The following is a 17,861-nucleotide window of genomic DNA, read 5'->3' as shown; positions in this document are numbered from 1 at the left end:
TTTTGTGTATATCTTACCTTGATTTGTAACTGTCATCTTCAGGGCACAGACCGTACAAGTCTACCCAGCAGTATCCCCGCCTCCCAACCACCAGCCCCGCCTCCCACCACTGGCTCTGGCACAGAACGTACAAGTCTGCCCAGCACTATCCCCGCCTCCCACCACCGGTTCTGGCACAGACCGTATAAGTTTGGCCAGCACTATCCCCGCCTCCCAACCGCCAGCGTATACGTTTAGAATTCTAGCACTTACAGCTACAAACAACATTCAAGGATTGGTGTATTTTCACGGTCAGAAATGAGGTCACACACACACTGGCTTTACTCTATAGGACAAAAACTGGTCAGCCTTACTTGCTAGTTTCTCCTCTTATCGCAAAGCTGAGATGAGTGGGTGCACAATACCAGGCAGATGACAGGGATCTGCTTTATGGAGCTGCACTTGGACTAACTCAGTAGGCACAATATCACAAATAAAATCAGAGGGGTATATTATCATTTATTTACACTGAATTTGTGGTGACACTGGTCTACGCAGTGAAATGCAGAGCAATATTTTGGAAAGACGTGTTCTTCCAGGGATCATGGAGGCAGTGATAGCATACTTACACATCAAAGCTCATATATGCCACAGGTCAAGATTAACTAACTACACTTCAAAGATTCATTGAAATCCTGTACCCCACCCTCTGCAAAATTTTTTTTTTTAAATCATGCAGAGTATACAGCCAGTGAGAGATGGGGTAATAGATGAAATTATACAAGGCAGGCAGAGAAAAAGCAGAAAGAGAATGGAAGAGCTGCACGAGAATGTTTCTGTGACATTTCAGAAGCTCTGCATGTCTGCACTACAACCAATAAGCATGCAGGCACAATTAGGAGTTCTCTACTTACAATGAGCCCCGGATAATAACCTCCAACAGTGACGTTTTGCGTTTTGGTGGTGGCAGCTAGGCCGACAGCTAGAATTAATACGGATACAATGAGGAGACTCACAGTTACGAAGAGAGAGTTTCTTCTTCTCCTGTTGAATGACCCTAAAACACACACAACAGAAGCTGCTCATTTCACCTGGGCACAACAGCAATTAAAAAAAAAAAAAACCCACACACTTTTCCAAAAACCCCGCAAACCCTCCTTCCTCTTACAATGGTTATAAAAGAGGTTGTACTTTAACTGTATCTTTCCTTCCTTCTAGCTGTTTTCTTTTGCGGTTACGATACAGGCTGCATCAGAATCACCTCTATCTAGTTTTGTGCTAAAGAAGGCCATTTCTTTTTATTGAAAATTCAACTGTTAACGTTACATAAACATTAAAAGAAAGGTCAAGATACAGCAATATCCAAAGAAATTACATTCAAGAAACAAGCTACTCAAACTTTCTGTAGCCCACATAACCCCAGATTCTACATAGCACCCCTTGAGATCCGCGCCAAAATCCAGGTGGATTCTATAACAACGCACGAAACTTAATTGGCTTAACAAGCTAATTAGCATTAACAAATTGGCAATAGTTAGAATTTACATGCACAACTCACTAACCATATTCTGTAACGCAGGGGCGTAGCCAGACAACAGATTTTGGGTGGGCCTAGGCAAGAAGTGGGTGGGCACCAAGTGTTCTCCCCCTCTTCCCCACCACCAAAAAAAAAAATATCTCAGCTGGCGGGATAACACTTCTTTCTACCTTGGCAGTCGGTAGCAAGCATGCGCTAAAAACTGAGATTGTGCAGGTGCCGGTATCATGGAGAGTAGCGTTTTCGTTACCATCAGGGGGAAGTCTTCAGTAGGTGGAGCTTGGGATCCCCACCAGCTACCACTAAACATGTGCTACTGTTGAGTGGGCCTGAGCCCTAAGTGGGTGGGCCCCAGCCCACCCAGGCCCACCTGTGGCTACGCCACTGCTGTAACGCACTGCGCCTAACACGCGCAGACAAAAAGGGGCGTGGTTGTAGGTGGGAAAATAGGCATTTTGTGGCCATTCCAAAATTTACAGACACAGTAATAGAATATGACCCTCTGCACCTAAATCTATGTGCCGGGATTTACACCATGTTTTCGTTGGTATAAATGGATGCGTGCAGTTTTAGGCGCTGGGATCTCAACTAAGTGTATTCTATATACCACGCCGAAACCTAGGCGATGCTTATAAAGTACGCTTAGGCAAAAATGTTTTCCGTGCAGATTTTTAGGCGCCATATATATAGAATCCCCACCATAATGGGTGGGGGGAAGCAATATCATGTTAAAAACGAAAGGAAATATATTAAAAGTAAATGGCACTAGAAATACATTGTTGCATGCATTTTGGAGTTGTGTAAAGGTGAAAATCTTTTGGAAAAGGCTCCATAATTATTTGGAGACTATAGTAGGGTACAGGTTAATCCCCTCTTGGAGAGGGGTGGTATTAAATAAAAGGGGAGCCTACGAACTTTCAGATAAGAGCACGGATCTCCTGCTGGGTAAGGCGTATGCAGTGGGGAAAAAATGCATATTGAGACATTGGATGCAAGAGGAACCACCACCACCCACCATCTGGCTTTGGAGGAATAAATTTCATGAGTTGATGCTATGGGAGGCTAGAGCAGCACGAGGTACCCCAAAGAAAAGAAAAGCATTCATTTCCATTTGGAATAGATACTTGCAACAAATCTCTCACAAAGCACGAAGTGCAGTGCTCAATAATCTGACTGAGCCATGAGATAGAAGGAGAGAGAGGCTAAAAAATTTAATGATATGGGAGGGGTTAGTGGAGTATGCATAGTTTGAGTAGACCGCCTTAGAAATGGGGGAAAGTGCCAGAGGAATCCGGTCACGTTCACCTACACTCTGATTAGTATACTGAGGGGAGAGGGAGAGGGATGCCATGAAGTTAAAAGTTGGTTTAAGAGGAGGGAGGGAGGTGGGGGTGGGAGGGAGGGAGGGGACATAGTTTTGAAAAAGGTAAAATACTATGTAAATTGAAGGGTTACATGCCATAATAGCTTGGGGAAAATTTTGATTGAAGTAAAACATTCAGTAGTCTCGTCGGTAAACATTGTTGAGACTTAAATGAGGTAATAAAATACAGAGCAATCACGAGACACAATTATTGGAGTTTAATATGGAAGTTTATGGGTTAAGATAGAATTCCTGTTATCAAACTTTTACTGTATAACAAAGAATTGCAAATAATGCATCTTCATTCATAACAACAGTTAAAACATAAAAGGTAAATACAGAATAGGGTCTGGGGGGAGGGAGGGATAAATGTTGTATTTCAAAATGGGATGGCTGTACGCAATGTTGCATGGTTGAAGTGCTGTTCCACTGAGTTTTGCATAATTATTTTGAGAATGTTATGTTTAGGTGGATTGGTACTTTTGGAGATGTCTTCAATAAAAACGGTTGTAAATGACAAGTAGAGGGGATAGAGGGAGGGTTGGGGGGGGGTGGGGAGAAACTGTCAAAAAGATTGATGATGGACTTTATCATTGTATTTATATTCTGAAAGTTTGCTGGTGGCATTTAAGTTTCTGCCAGATATTGGATGTAGTTATCTTTGTCATCAATAAAAATGTTGAAATATAAAATTAAATGGCACCGAGCATTGCATACTACCACCACTCTTTAAAAGGGGCTATTATTTTAAGTTAACCGGTTTACAAGACCACTTTCACTAAATGGTGCCCAAATGCTTTTCTATAAAGAATTAATCGCCCTTTATTAAATAGGGCACAGCACCGATTCTCACACCCAAATTTGGACATCAAGACTTACACCTGCTGAAAACAGGTGTAATTCCTGGCACCCAATTTGGGCATGCACTTGCATTATTCTATAGCACTATTCTATAAATTTATGAAATGCCCCCGACCCCGGCCATGCCCCTCCCATGGCCACACCCCTTCTGGTTGCACGCTATGGGATTGGGCGGCAAGTTTTATAGAACAGCAGCTAGCAAGATGTTCATGGAAATCCAAATTGGCGTCAATTAACATCAATAATGGATGGCTAGTGCCCAATTCATATTGATTGGCTTGTGACCGAATTTAGCTGCTTGCGCATTTCAGGATCACGCCCAACTCTGGCCTCACAAATTTGAGCACACTTTATAGAATCTGGGGATATAAGGGTAATTCTAACACCTAGATTTATGCACTTGTTACACATATAAACCTTTACATCTGGTAGCACTATAGAAATGATTTGTAGTAGTAGATATTACACGCATATGTCCACACATACCTGTGAAGTGCTTGAAGAATAGCTCCTAGGCACCCTGCTAATATCCAATGAATTTACATAGTACATATTTGTAAGGGGGTTGGAGCATGTAGGACATAGGCAGAGTCCCACAAACACCAGTAACTTCCAGAATTAGGAACATAGAAACATGACGGCAGATAAAGGCCATATGACCCATCCAGTCTGCCCATCCTCTGTAACCCCTAATTCTTCCTGTTCCTAAGCGATCCCACATGCTTATCCCATGCCTTTTTAAACTCTGGAACAGTCGACTCGGAGGCCATTCCACGCCTCCACCACCCTTTCTGTGAAATAATACTTCCTTAGGTTATTCCTAAGCCTGTTCCCATTATGACATCACAATATGAGCTCTGGTTACCAGAGACTGAAACACACTAAGAGGAGAATAGCCAAGAATAGGACAATTGAGCCATTGTGACATCACTGATGAGGTTGGCACTTAGGCATTGGTGGAATAGAAACATAGAAACATGACGGCAGATAAAGGCCATATGACCCATCCAGTCTGCCCATCCTCTGTAACCCCTAATTCTTCCTGTTCCTAAGCGATCCCACATGCTTATCCCATGCCTTTTTAAACTCTGGAACAGTCGACTCGGAGGCCATTCCACGCCTCCACCACCCTTTCTGTGAAATAATACTTCCTTAGGTTATTCCTAAGCCTGTTCCCATTATGACATCACAATATGAGCTCTGGTTACCAGAGACTGAAACACACTAAGAGGAGAATAGCCAAGAATAGGACAATTGAGCCATTGTGACATCACTGATGAGGTTGGCACTTAGGCATTGGTGGAATAGAAACATAGAAACATGACGGCAGATAAAGGCCATATGACCCATCCAGTCTGCCCATCCTCTGTAACCCCTAATTCTTCCTGTTCCTAAGCGATCCCACATGCTTATCCCATGCCTTTTTAAACTCTGGAACAGTCGACTCGGAGGCCATTCCATGCCTCCACCACCCTTTCTGTGAAATAATACTTCCTTAGGTTACACCTAAGCCTATTCCCATTATGACATCACAATATGAGCTCTGGTTACCAGAGACTGAAACACACTAAGGGGAGAATAGCCAAGAATAGGACAATTGAGCCATTGTGACATCACTGATGAGGTTGGCACTTAGGCATTGGTGGAATAGAAACATAGAAACATGACGGCAGATAAAGGCCATATGACCCATCCAGTCTGCCCATCCTCTGTAACCCCTAATTCTTCCTGTTCCTAAGCGATCCCACATGCTTATCCCATGCCTTTTTAAACTCTGGAACAGTCGACTCGGAGGCCATTCCACGCCTCCACCACCCTTTCTGTGAAATAATACTTCCTTAGGTTATTCCTAAGCCTGTTCCCATTATGACATCACAATATGAGCTCTGGTTACCAGAGACTGAAACTCTTCGCACTAAGGGGGGAAAGTAAGCCAAGAACAGGACGAGCCATTGTGACATCACTGATGAGGTTGGCACTTAGGCATTGGTGGAATAGAAACATAGAAACATGACGGCAGATAAAGGCCATATGACCCATCCAGTCTGCCCATCCTCTGTAACCCCTAATTCTTCCTGTTCCTAAGCGATCCCACATGCTTATCCCATGCCTTTTTAAACTCTGGAACAGTCGACTCGGAGGCCATTCCATGCCTCCACCACCCTTTCTGTGAAATAATACTTCCTTAGGTTATTCCTAAGCCTGTTCCCATTATGACATCACAATATGAGCTCTGGTTACCAGAGACTGAAACACACTAAGAGGAGAATAGCCAAGAATAGGACAATTGAGCCATTGTGACATCACTGATGAGGTTGGCACTTAGGCATTGGTGGAATAGAAACATAGAAACATGACGGCAGATAAAGGCCATATGACCCATCCAGTCTGCCCATCCTCTGTAACCCCTAATTCTTCCTGTTCCTAAGCGATCCCACATGCTTATCCCATGCCTTTTTAAACTCTGGAACAGTCGACTCGGAGGCCATTCCATGCCTCCACCACCCTTTCTGTGAAATAATACTTCCTTAGGTTATTCCTAAGCCTGTTCCCATTATGACATCACAATATGAGCTCTGGTTACCAGAGACTGAAACACACTAAGAGGAGAATAGCCAAGAATAGGACAATTGAGCCATTGTGACATCACTGATGAGGTTGGCACTTAGGCATTGGTGGAATAGAAACATAGAAACATGACGGCAGATAAAGGCCATATGACCCATCCAGTCTGCCCATCCTCTGTAACCCCTAATTCTTCCTGTTCCTAAGCGATCCCACATGCTTATCCCATGCCTTTTTCAATTCTGGAACAGTCCTCGACTCCACCACCTCCACCGGGAGGCCATTCCACGCCTCCACCACCCTTTCTGTGAAATAATACTTCCTTAGGTTATTCCTAAGCCTATTCCCATTATGACATCACAATATGAGCTCTGGTTACCAGAGACTGAAACACACTAAGGGGAGAATAGCCAAGAATAGGACAATTGAGCCATTGTGACATCACTGATGAGGTTGGCTCTTAGGCATTGGTGGAATAGAAACATAGAAACATGACGGCAGATAAAGGCCATATGACCCATCCAGTCTGCCCATCCTCTGTAACCCCTAATTCTTCCTGTTCCTAAGCGATCCCACATGCTTATCCCATGCCTTTTTAAACTCTGGAACAGTCGACTCGGAGGCCATTCCACGCCTCCACCACCCTTTCTGTGAAATAATACTTCCTTAGGTTACTCCTAAGCCTATTCCCTCTTGTCATATGCCCCCTCATGTTCTGTATGTTACGTGCATTCCTGCTGTATTCTGGCGCATGCGCTTACATCAGCTGTTTAAACTGCAGGTGCCTAAATGTTCGTCACACTGATACCAGTTATGCTTGCATTCTATAATGAAACCTAGCAGCTTGGCTTCCATTATAAAATAAATTCCTACCATGCAGTCTTGGGGCACAAACATGTAGGCATCCAGTTACAGAATTGGCACATGCAAGCTAATCAAATGAGTTAATCAGCACTGATAATTGGCTTATCAATTATTGGCACTAATTAGATTTAATTGAAATATATGCGTGTAAATTTAGGCGCAGATTTTACACACGAGTTTTAAAAGGATCCATGGAAATGGGAGGGTCACAGGGGTTTTCCTAACATTTACCCGTGTTAGAGAATGAGGGGGGGATACATTCGTACCACATTTCAGTTGCTGCAAATGGCCGTGCCTAAAGTTAGGCGTGATTCCTGGGCGTTTTCCGATGCCAATTTCTTCAGCACCATATATAAAATTCACCCCTATGTGTGCAACAAGCTGCATGGGCTTGATCTTATCTAACTTATCGCTAGTCTTTCACCTCATCAAGAAAAATAATTCTCTCTCTCTTTCATCCTGTCAATTACCTCCTTGGCCAATCCTCTCTGTTTTACGCATTTAAGTTGAGTTGTCCCCATTTCATCAGCATGTGCAATTTATAACACAAAGAACATGGGAATGCTGGTTGAACTGCTTTTGTGTTTTGGCTTGCTATTCCGAGTGTTAAAACCATTACAGATCATTACTGTTTCTTCTTGATATACTCCCTCGCTTGTTTCTTTCTCTGACCCTCTTTTGATTTGGGACTAATGGAGCTTTTCCTTTCTCTTTTCTTCCTTTGGAATACGATTTAACTATATTGCTCGTTAATGTTGTTTAATTTGCAGTAAACACAAAATTAAAACAAAAAGTACAGGAAGGCTCATGACCCAGGAAGGAACTGCTTACAGATCCAGGCCTTTAGAGTAGATGTGTACAAATTCTGAATTCAAGCACATCTACGTATCCTGGCTAGAAACTGATGCTGCAGAACAAGACTGACTTATCCAGGCAGGAGCAAAGACCAGAAAACCTTCACAGAATCATCTAATTAAAAACTGGTCACTCTCTTCGATGGACCAAACATCACCCAGCCTATGCAGCACAGACACCATGAAAGGATCTTCGTTTTCTACGTAAGTGAGCAGCTGGAAAGTTAATATGGCTGGTCACTGTTGTCCAAGTAAATCCTTGCTAGTGTCTGTAGTATACAAGTTCAGTCTTTGCTCTGACAGACTAGCTGACTTCAGATACTAGGAGGTGCAGGAGAAGATTAGGAGCCACAGGAGACGGCAGCTGGCAAAGTCAAAGGCAACCAGCCGTTGGCTTTCATGCAGAGGCTGAAACCTCATTAAAGAGAAGCACAGAACAGTTTACAGCAAGTAAAAGAAGGGTCAGAGTTCGGAAATCAGAGGTCATGATGCCAAGAGAAACCCTTTGGCCACTCACAAGTGATCCCTCCGAATTGATTATATTAATCATATTAACATTATTGGTCATTATATTTTACTGCTTTTTATTATGTGTTATGTAAATTATTCTACAGACATATCTTCCTTATTTCTTACATAGTAATATGTTCAATTAGAACATACCTCTTACTCTGTTCATATCTTTTGCAATATAATGTAAGCCACATTGAGCCTGCAAATAGGTGGGATAATGTGGGGTACAAATGCAGCAAATAAATACATAAATAGGGCTTCTGTTTTTAGGCGTTAACTGATAAACACCAATAAAATAGCTCCCTCCCCCCATAACAGTAATAACATTAGATGTTTATTGGATAAACACTGGAAAACCACTTCCCTAGTACTCTCGCACTCCTCTCCTATATATCCTGTTTCCACATTTTTATCTCCTTTACTGATCTAACTCACAAACACAGAAACATAAAACAGGATGGTAGAAATAATTGAAGGACTCATCTGCCTAGCCGTCACCTTACCCAGTTCCAGTAGAAACATTTTAGGCCAGTCCTGGGTTTTTAACCAGTGACTTTTAGTCAGAAATAAATTTAGGGGGGGGGGAAGGCGGGTCAAGGTTAACAAGGGTGAGGTACTAGGGATACTGGTCTGAGCTGTGGTGGTTATATTCTTATGTGGGCAACTTTATAACATCAGCATTCATACTACTGGACCTGAAAGTACACTGCTTTGATAGCTTTTGGGTTTACAGGTGGTATGTACGAAATTTAAAAAAATATATATTTTAAAAACATACATCCCCTCACAACGCCTTGGAGTATAGCTGACAATGAATTTCTGTCTGCAGCGGCTGTTATGTAACACAGTAACATAGTAACATAGTAGATGACGGCAGAAAAAGACCTGCACAGTCCATCCAGTCTGCCCAACAAGACAAACTCATATATCATGGGTGATAATTGATTTTAAAATATGTAAAATATTTCAAGCACCTACTAATCCTAAACTACAGACATGCTTTTATGGAAGCTGCTCAACTACACACAAAAACCCCAGAGGTTTGAATAGGCATCTCATACTTTAAATTAACCTTAGGCAGACACACGTCTACTACAAGGGTAAAACATCAACACACATCACTATGTAGTAAAATCCCACCTGATGTTATGGCAAAATAATCATGCACTCCAATTTAGCAAATGTCTTATTATCTATTAATAAAACAGAGAAATATACAGTAAAAAAAAAAAAGAAAGCTACAGAGGAATCTTTTGAAGTTTATAACAAGACATGAAGAGTATTTTATAGAAAGCAAAGAACATATAACACAAACATCAGATTCAATCATCAAACATATAAACGGCAAGTGACCGACTCGCCTGCAAATGCGCAGTCGAGTCGGAACACTGAGAGTGTAAAAGTCCAAGCCCTGCCTCCACCAGCAGTACACCCAATAGGGAGGAGGGCTTGGCCGTGGGCGTGGAAATCGTCGGAGGAGGGAGCAGGGAGGGAAGGAGGGGGTGGAACTGAGGGAAACAGATGCTGGGGGGAGGGCAGGGGAGAGAGCAGGGTTGGTGGACGGGGGGGGAGGCCATAGGAAAACAAAAAACTAGCCCGTTGTGACGGGCTTAACGGCTAGTGTAATATAAAACACACTGATATTTGTTTTAAGTCTCTTTTCCAGAATGCTCAAGGTAGGAAACAAAGAGCCCAATATTCAGCTAGTGGGGGTCAGCATTTTGCTGACCACTGCTGGCTTTATTCCCAGATATTCAATGCCAGGCTACGTCCAGGCATTGGCATTGAATATCTGGGCAAATACAGCTACATAAAAAATAGCCGGTTAAGTGTGATAGTCAGCATTTAACCAGCTATGATGAACCACATAAAGATAGGACTTGCGTTAAAATGCAGTCCTATTTATAAGAATATAAGAGTAGCCATACTGGGTCAGACCAGTGGTCCATCTAGCCCAGTATCCTGTTTCCAATAGTGGCTAATCCAGGTCACAACTACCTGGCAGAAACCCAATTAGTAGCTAAATTCCATGCTACCAATCCTGGGGCAAGCAGTTGCTTCCCCATGTCTGTCTCAATAACAGACTATGGACTTTTCCTCCAGGAACTTGTCCAAACCACTTTTAAACCCAGGTACACTAACCGCTGTTACTTCATCCTCCGGCAAAGAGTTCCAGAGCTTAACTATTCGTTGAGTGAAAAAATATTTTCTCCTATTTGTTTTAAAACTAGTTCCATGTTGAGTGTCCCCTAGTCTTTGTACTTTTGGAACGAGTAAACTAAATAAATAAATAAAAGAAAGAAAGATTCATGTCTACTCATTCTACACCATTCAGGATTTTGTAGACCTCAAATCGTATCTCCCCTCATCCGTCTCTTCTCCAAGTTGAAGAGCCCTAACCTCTTTAGCTTTTCGTCACCTAGTCAGTTCAGTTCTGAATACTGGCACTTAACTGGTTAAGTGCTGACTGTGCCCCCTGAATACCCACAAAATAGCTGATTTTGACTTAGGCGCTAACTGGGCATGCCCAGTTAGCTCCGGTCAAGTGATTTAAATGGCTAGAAGCTGTTTCTGGCTACTAAAATCACTGAAGGTATGTAGCAATAATAAAACCATGGAAATTCCAATAGAAAGAGTTTCAGCAATCTGGAATAAATTGTATGTATCTTTCATGATTCTATAATGGTCTCTGGGTCTTATTCCTTGGTTTCTCTTGCATTTAAAGACGTTGCACTATCTTTACACTTCTTGAGTTGCTCGAGTTGTCATCCATGTTTTACACAGATCAGTGTGGTATCTGCTTCGTGTTCTAGCATGAGGTGTCTCCCATCCCCCATCAAACACAACCCTTCCTCTTCATGAGTTTTGAGACCCATAGCTTTGACAACCGTTAGGTATTAAGCTCTCTCAAAACTTTTAGTGCAAAATTCAAGAAGATGTATTGGTTCAAGAGATAAATGGAGAACTTTGCAGGTTGTAATACATTTATAATACCATAAAATGATGTACAGCATGAGCTTTTGATGGGAGTCACATCTGAAAAAGGAACCTGCATAATCTTAAAAGCTTATGCACTAGACTATCTTTTAATGTTAATACAATTTTTTTAAAAACCCTGATTTTGATACAGAAATGAGATATAAATCAAACCACTTGAGTGCCCAGCACACCTGGAGATTTTATTGGTGTTCAGCACCATGGTCTGGACAGCTCCAGTGGTAGACCCAGAGGCACACGGTCAAAACTACAATAAGATTAATAACATTTTATTATTATTTTTTTTATTTCAATGATTTTTATTGATGAATTCACCTGTTAAACATTTCCATATCATACAGTATAGATCTGGTAACAAACAATGCTATCTTATACTAATCAACCTGTAATTTCTATCATCAAAGTTTTTATCAATCTTTCCTCCCCTGCCCTTCCCTCCTTTCTTCTTGTATATTTGTGAACGTATGCATGTATAATTACAAATCAAATGCTTAACGATTAACAATAAACTTATATATTAAACTCCAATAATTATGTTTTGTGCTTTACTCTGTGTAATTTTGCCCTATCTATATCCCAACCATATTTGCAAATGAGTCCTCTTAATGTATTCTTCCAGAAGATTACCCTCCGAGCTAATAATACACAAGTCCCTCCTATATGCGAAGACTATTTACCTTTCCAAAGCTATGCCCTCCTCCCCCCCCCTCTACTCTTATGATACCTTCTTCTTACTTCATGATTTAGCTTCCTCTACCACTCCACGTGCTATAACTACCAGAGTGTGAGTTATTGTCTGCTGCTCCATTCGGCACTTTGCAGCTCTTTCTGGGGCATAACATTTTATTTTTTTATTTCCAATTTGCTCACACCTTTTTCAGTAGTAGCTCAAGGTGAGTTACATTCAGGTACTCTGGATATTTCTCTGTCTCAGGAGGGCTCACAATCTAAGTTTGTACCTGAGGCAATGAAGGGTTAAGTGACTTGCCCAATATCACAAGGAGCAGCCGCTGGATTTGAACCGGCCACCTCTGGATTGCAAGACCGGTGCTCTAACCACTAGGCCACTCCTCCACTAGCAACATTCCATGTAGAATCTCAAATAGTAGCAAGAGAATTTCAAATAGTAGCAACATTCCATATAGAATCTCAAATAGTAGCAACATTCCATGTAAAATCTCAGATAGTAGCAACAGAATCTCAAATAATTTATTTGGATTTTGCTCACACCTTTTTCAGTAGTAGCTCAAGGTGAGTTACATTCAAGTACACTGGATCTTTCTCTGTCCCAGGAGGGCTCACAATCTAATGAAGAGCAAAAGAAGGGGCGTTCAGATGGATTATCTAAAAACATTTTTTGGCTAGTGCTGCAACCTTACAGGTGACCGAGTATGCAGTGTACATGTTTAATGGGCCTATTTACTAAACTGTGGTAAGGTTTTGTTGCTAACGTGCTAAGGGCAAAAAATTAATGTGAGCTAGGCAGCAAAACCTCCCTGGTAAAGTGGGTGGTGATGGGGGAAGGGAGACCACTTATTACTGTACCTTACAAGGGTGGCTATATTACAACAGAAGCAGTTAGATTTCTGTAGTAACAGCATACCTTAACCAAAGCACTACAGTAAAAATCTGTGCCATGATTACCAACCTTTCCCACATCTAAATAAAATTCTGCAGAAGTTGTTAACAAGGGATTTAACATACAGTATTGACATTTACTATGCATTAAGTATTTATTAAATGTAAGTTAACTTCTTAATGCCCATTTATATCCAGCATTCAAAATCTAACACACGTTTTAAATAAGATCTTAAGTTCAGAAGGTAAGAAAATGCACAAATAGGCTAAGAACTGGGAAAAACCAGGGTTCAAATCCCGTTTTCCCTACTTGTGCTCCTGTTGTCTCAGATGCTCAATTAGACAGGCAAAACCTATTGTACCTAAATTATTAATCATGCTGTAAGTTGCCTTGAGCATTATTTGGAAATGTGAGTGAAAACTCCAAATTATTTGCATTTGCCTAGGATGGTTTATATTGGGAAAAGAAGAAGAAATCTTGAGCCTCTCGAGAATGACTACACTTAAAAATGGCAAAAGCATGGGCATCCACATGAGACCACTTGCTCAATATTTTACAGACCTTCAGAAGTCTTGGTGCAAGGTCTGAAAGATGGTCTATTTACCAGTGTATCCAACTGCTGAGAAGTAAAGCGGATTGGATTTTTCAACTTAAATGCCAGTAGTAATTTTCTAAAGAAAAGAGTTACTGGGCTGCCTCTACCATCCACTCCACCTGGGGAAATACACATCCCGCTGACACACATACACACTCCAACATATATATACACACACAGATAAACCTACCCACACAGAGCCTCCTGGAACATATTACCAACAAGCCCATACACACGCACCCACCCTCACATCTCTACAAATAGCTAAACTCTCCCCATGGAAATAAATATGCAGATTATCCCCCTAAATTCTATATATGGTGCTAAGAATTGTGCACTCAAGATGAGGGCGCAAATTGAGTAATGAGCCAAGCAACATCAATAATTGGGTGCTAACAACCAATTGATATTAATTAGCATTCATTAAAATTTATGTGCGCATCTGGCTGCATTGCTATTCAATAAGGCTTGGCACCTAACTCAACTAGCACATAACTCAAAATGGGGCGTGGCCATGGGCATTCTGAAAGGTTGCGCTCAGAATTATAGAATACAGCCTCAGTACACCAGGTGTTCAGCGCTGCATGCGTCTGGTAGCGCTATACAAATGCTAATTATAATAATAATAATTTGAGCTCCAGCATTTACACCAGGTTTCAGCAGGCGCAGGAATTAGCACTAGACAATGATTCTATAATAAGCACATATCCTTTATAGAATCGCACTAGTGCTGATTTTTGAGTGCCATTTACTGAATCCAGCCCAATACCACTGATTCACAGATATAATACCTACCGTGCCAGAATGTAACTCACCTTGAGCTACAATTGAAAAAGGTGTGAGGCAAATGTAAATAAAATACATCCACACAAATCTCGTGTACAACATCAGATATGCTCCAAGCTGTGCCCAACCTTCACGACATCCACTAACATATCCCCTGCTAGCTGCTAGGTGGAGGAGTAGCCTAGTGGTTACTGCAGTGGACTTTGATCCTGGGAAACTGAGTTCAATTCCCACTGCAGCTCCTTGTGACTCTGGGCAAGTCACTTAACCCTCCATTGCCCCTGGTACAAAATAAGTACCTGAATATATGTAAACCGCTTTGAATGTAGTTGCAAAAACCTCAGAAAGGCGGTATATCAAGTCCCATTTCCCTTTCCCTAGTTGAGATTCTAGATGGAATGTTGCTACTATTGAGATTCTACATGGAATGTTGCTATTCCACTAGCAACATTCCATGTAGAAGCCTGCCCTTGCAGATCAGCAACGCGGCTGCGCAGGCATCTGTTTCTGTGAGTCTGACGTCCGGAACGTACGCATTGCTGATCTGCAGGGCAGGCTTCTACATGGAATGTTGCTAGTGGAGGAGTAGCCTAGTGGTTAGTGCAGTGGACTTTGATCCTGGGGAACTGAGTTCAATTCCCACTGCAGCTCCTTGTGACTCTAGGCAAGTCACTTAACACTCCATTGCCCCTGGTACAAAATAAGTACCTGAATATATGTAAACCGCTTTGAATATAGTTGCAAAAACCTCAGAAAGGCGGTATATCAAGTCCCATTTCCCTAAGACACACCTTACCATGGCTGTTTCAACCCAATCCCCTACACAGACACATCTTAGTCTGCAAACGGAGGAAAGGGGAATAGTGCCACTGTGTGACACTTAACTGTTCAACTTGTTTTAAACACTGTGTCCAGCGTTACAAAAGACCTTCAAATGTCAGTACTCAAAACTGGTGATACGGATTTAAACTTTGAGACTGAAATGTGTTGGTTTTTCAATATGACCATTACATAGGAAGGCAATAAAAGTTTGATGCTTTGAAGGGAACTCATCTGCATTCAATTACCTAATAACATATATAATATAGTCTTCCCATTTTTATGTCAATTTAACACAAGGATTTATTTACTGCTCCAGCACAGGAAGGTAATTATGTGGTCAGTTTCATAATTAAAACCTACGGGGCTCATTTTCAAAAGAGTAAAAAATTCCAAAAAAAAGTGTCATAAACCAGCATTTGGACGTTTTTCTTCTCAAAAAACCAGATCGGTATTTTCAAAAGCTATTTTGCAGATGTTTATCTATGCAATTCAACTGCAGTGCAACCAAACACCACAAGGGGGCGTTGGAGGCATTTTGGGGATGGAATGAGTGTGGGCTTAGGGCATTCCTAACAGTTGGATGTTTTACAGCCGTAATGGAACAAAATGAAGATGTCTAGGGCTGAAACTTCCAATGTTTTCAGAACTAATAAGGCACAAAAAGGTGCCCTAAATGACTAGATGACCACCGCAGGGAATCAGGGATGACTCCCCTTACTCCCCCCCAGTGGTCACTGACCCCTCCCAAAATATGAATAAAAACAGTACTCACTAGCCTCTATGACAGCCTCAGATGTTTTGTCTAGCTCCATTAGAGCAGCATGCAGGTCCTTGGAGTTGTATAGCGTTGGATGCAGTGCACTGTCGACAGGTGGTCTCAGGCCCATACCTTCCCCTACCTGTTATACTTGTGGTGGAAAGAGTGAGCCCTCCCAAACTCACCAAAACCCTATATAGGTGCCCCCATCACTGATAAGGGCTACTGCAGTGGTGTACAGTTGAGGGCAGTGAGTTTTGGAGGGCTCAGCATACAAGATAAGGGAGCAATGGTGAGATGTGTACCTGGGAGCATTTTATGAAGTCCACTGCAGTGCCACTTAGGGTGCCCCACTGCTCTCCTGGGATGTATGGGGGTCCAGTCTGCTAAAAATGCTGGCCCCTACTACATCCCAAAGGCTTGATTTTCTACGTTTTTTTTACTTGGGACATTTTTTTTCTCAAGGGTGGAGTGGTTAGAGTGGTGGACTTTGGTCCTGGGGAACTGGGTTCGATTCCCACTGCAGGCACAGGCAGCTCCTTGTGACTCTGGGCAAGTCACTTAACCCTCCATTGCCTCAGGTACAAATAAGTACCTAAACCGCATTGAGCCTGCCATGAGTGGGAAAGAGCGGGGTACAAATGTAATAAAAAAAATATAAACACATACAGCATAAAACCTCGTTACAAATAGCATTTTCAGGGGGGAAAAAAGACGTTTTGTTTTTTCGAAAATGGTTATATTTGCTATTTGGATTTTGGACGTTTTGTTAGATGTCATATTGAAAATGCTCCTCCACATGTTCAAAGATATTGATTAGTGAATGTTATCAAAAATGAATTGTTATTCTGCATATGAAAAAATGTTAATCTTGGTAAGTTTTATAGTCCTAAGCTTATTATTGAAGAAAAGCCTTCATCTGATCACATTAGTTTATGCATTTCTAGATCCACTGTGAGCCTCCTCACAGGGCCTCTATAATCAGAACAAGCAACAGTAGATTTACTCTCTCTAAAAAGGTCACAGTATACATTTGCCAACAGTTGTAGAAATGGAATACAGTGCACCAGAACACTGTGTGAGAGCAAACAGGGCTCAACTTGATTCATATGAAGATACTTTATGAATGGAGTAGAGGTGTACCTTAATAGTTACAGCAGCACGCCGAGAACCAGGGAAGCCCAGTTCAAATCCCACTGCAGCTCCTTGTCATCTTGGGCAAGTCACTTAACCCTCCATTGCCTCAGGTACAAATTTAGATTGTGAGCCCTCCAGGGACAGAGATATATCCAGAGTACCTCACTGTAACTCACCTTGAGCTACTACTGAAAAAGGTGTGAGCAAAATCCAAATAAATTATTTGAGATTCTGTTGCTACTATCTGAGATTTTACATGGAATGTTGCTACTATTTGAGATTCTATATGGAATGTTGATATTATCTGAGATTCTACATGGAATGTTGCTATATTTGAAATTCTGTTGCTACTATTTGAGATTCTACATGGAATGTTGCTATAGTGGAGGAGTGGCCTAGTGGTTAGAGCACCGGTCTTGCAATCCAGAGGTGGCCGGTTCAAATTCCACTGCTGCTCCTTGTGATCTTGGGCAAGTCACTTAACCCTCCATTGCCTCAGCTGCAAACTTAGATTGTGAGCCTTCCTGGGACAGAGAAATATCCAGTGTGCCTGAATGTAACTCACCTTGAGCTACTACTGAAAAAGGTGTGAGCAAAATCTACATAAATAAATAAATAGATTCTAGAATTCTAAAGAATAACAAGATTCCAT

At 41.7% G+C, this 17,861-nt stretch overlaps 1 protein-coding gene across 2 annotated transcripts in view; it reads right to left on the bottom strand.

Annotated features, from left to right (window-relative positions):
- Positions 1 to 17,861, bottom strand: part of TMEM255A (transmembrane protein 255A) — an 81,779-nt gene that overhangs the window by 52,708 nt on the left and 11,210 nt on the right. For both annotated transcript variants that reach the window (XM_030209356.1, XM_030209354.1), the window contains exon 2: positions 894 to 1,036. In XM_030209356.1, the coding sequence (XP_030065216.1) occupies positions 894 to 1,036 (143 nt within the window). The remainder of the gene's footprint in view (positions 1 to 893; positions 1,037 to 17,861) is intronic.

This window comes from Microcaecilia unicolor, chromosome 7 (assembly GCF_901765095.1).
Source record: "Microcaecilia unicolor chromosome 7, aMicUni1.1, whole genome shotgun sequence".
Classification (NCBI taxonomy): Eukaryota; Metazoa; Chordata; class Amphibia; order Gymnophiona; family Siphonopidae; genus Microcaecilia; species Microcaecilia unicolor.
Note: the sequence above shows the minus strand (reverse complement) of the source record. Positions and strands in the feature narration are given on the sequence as shown.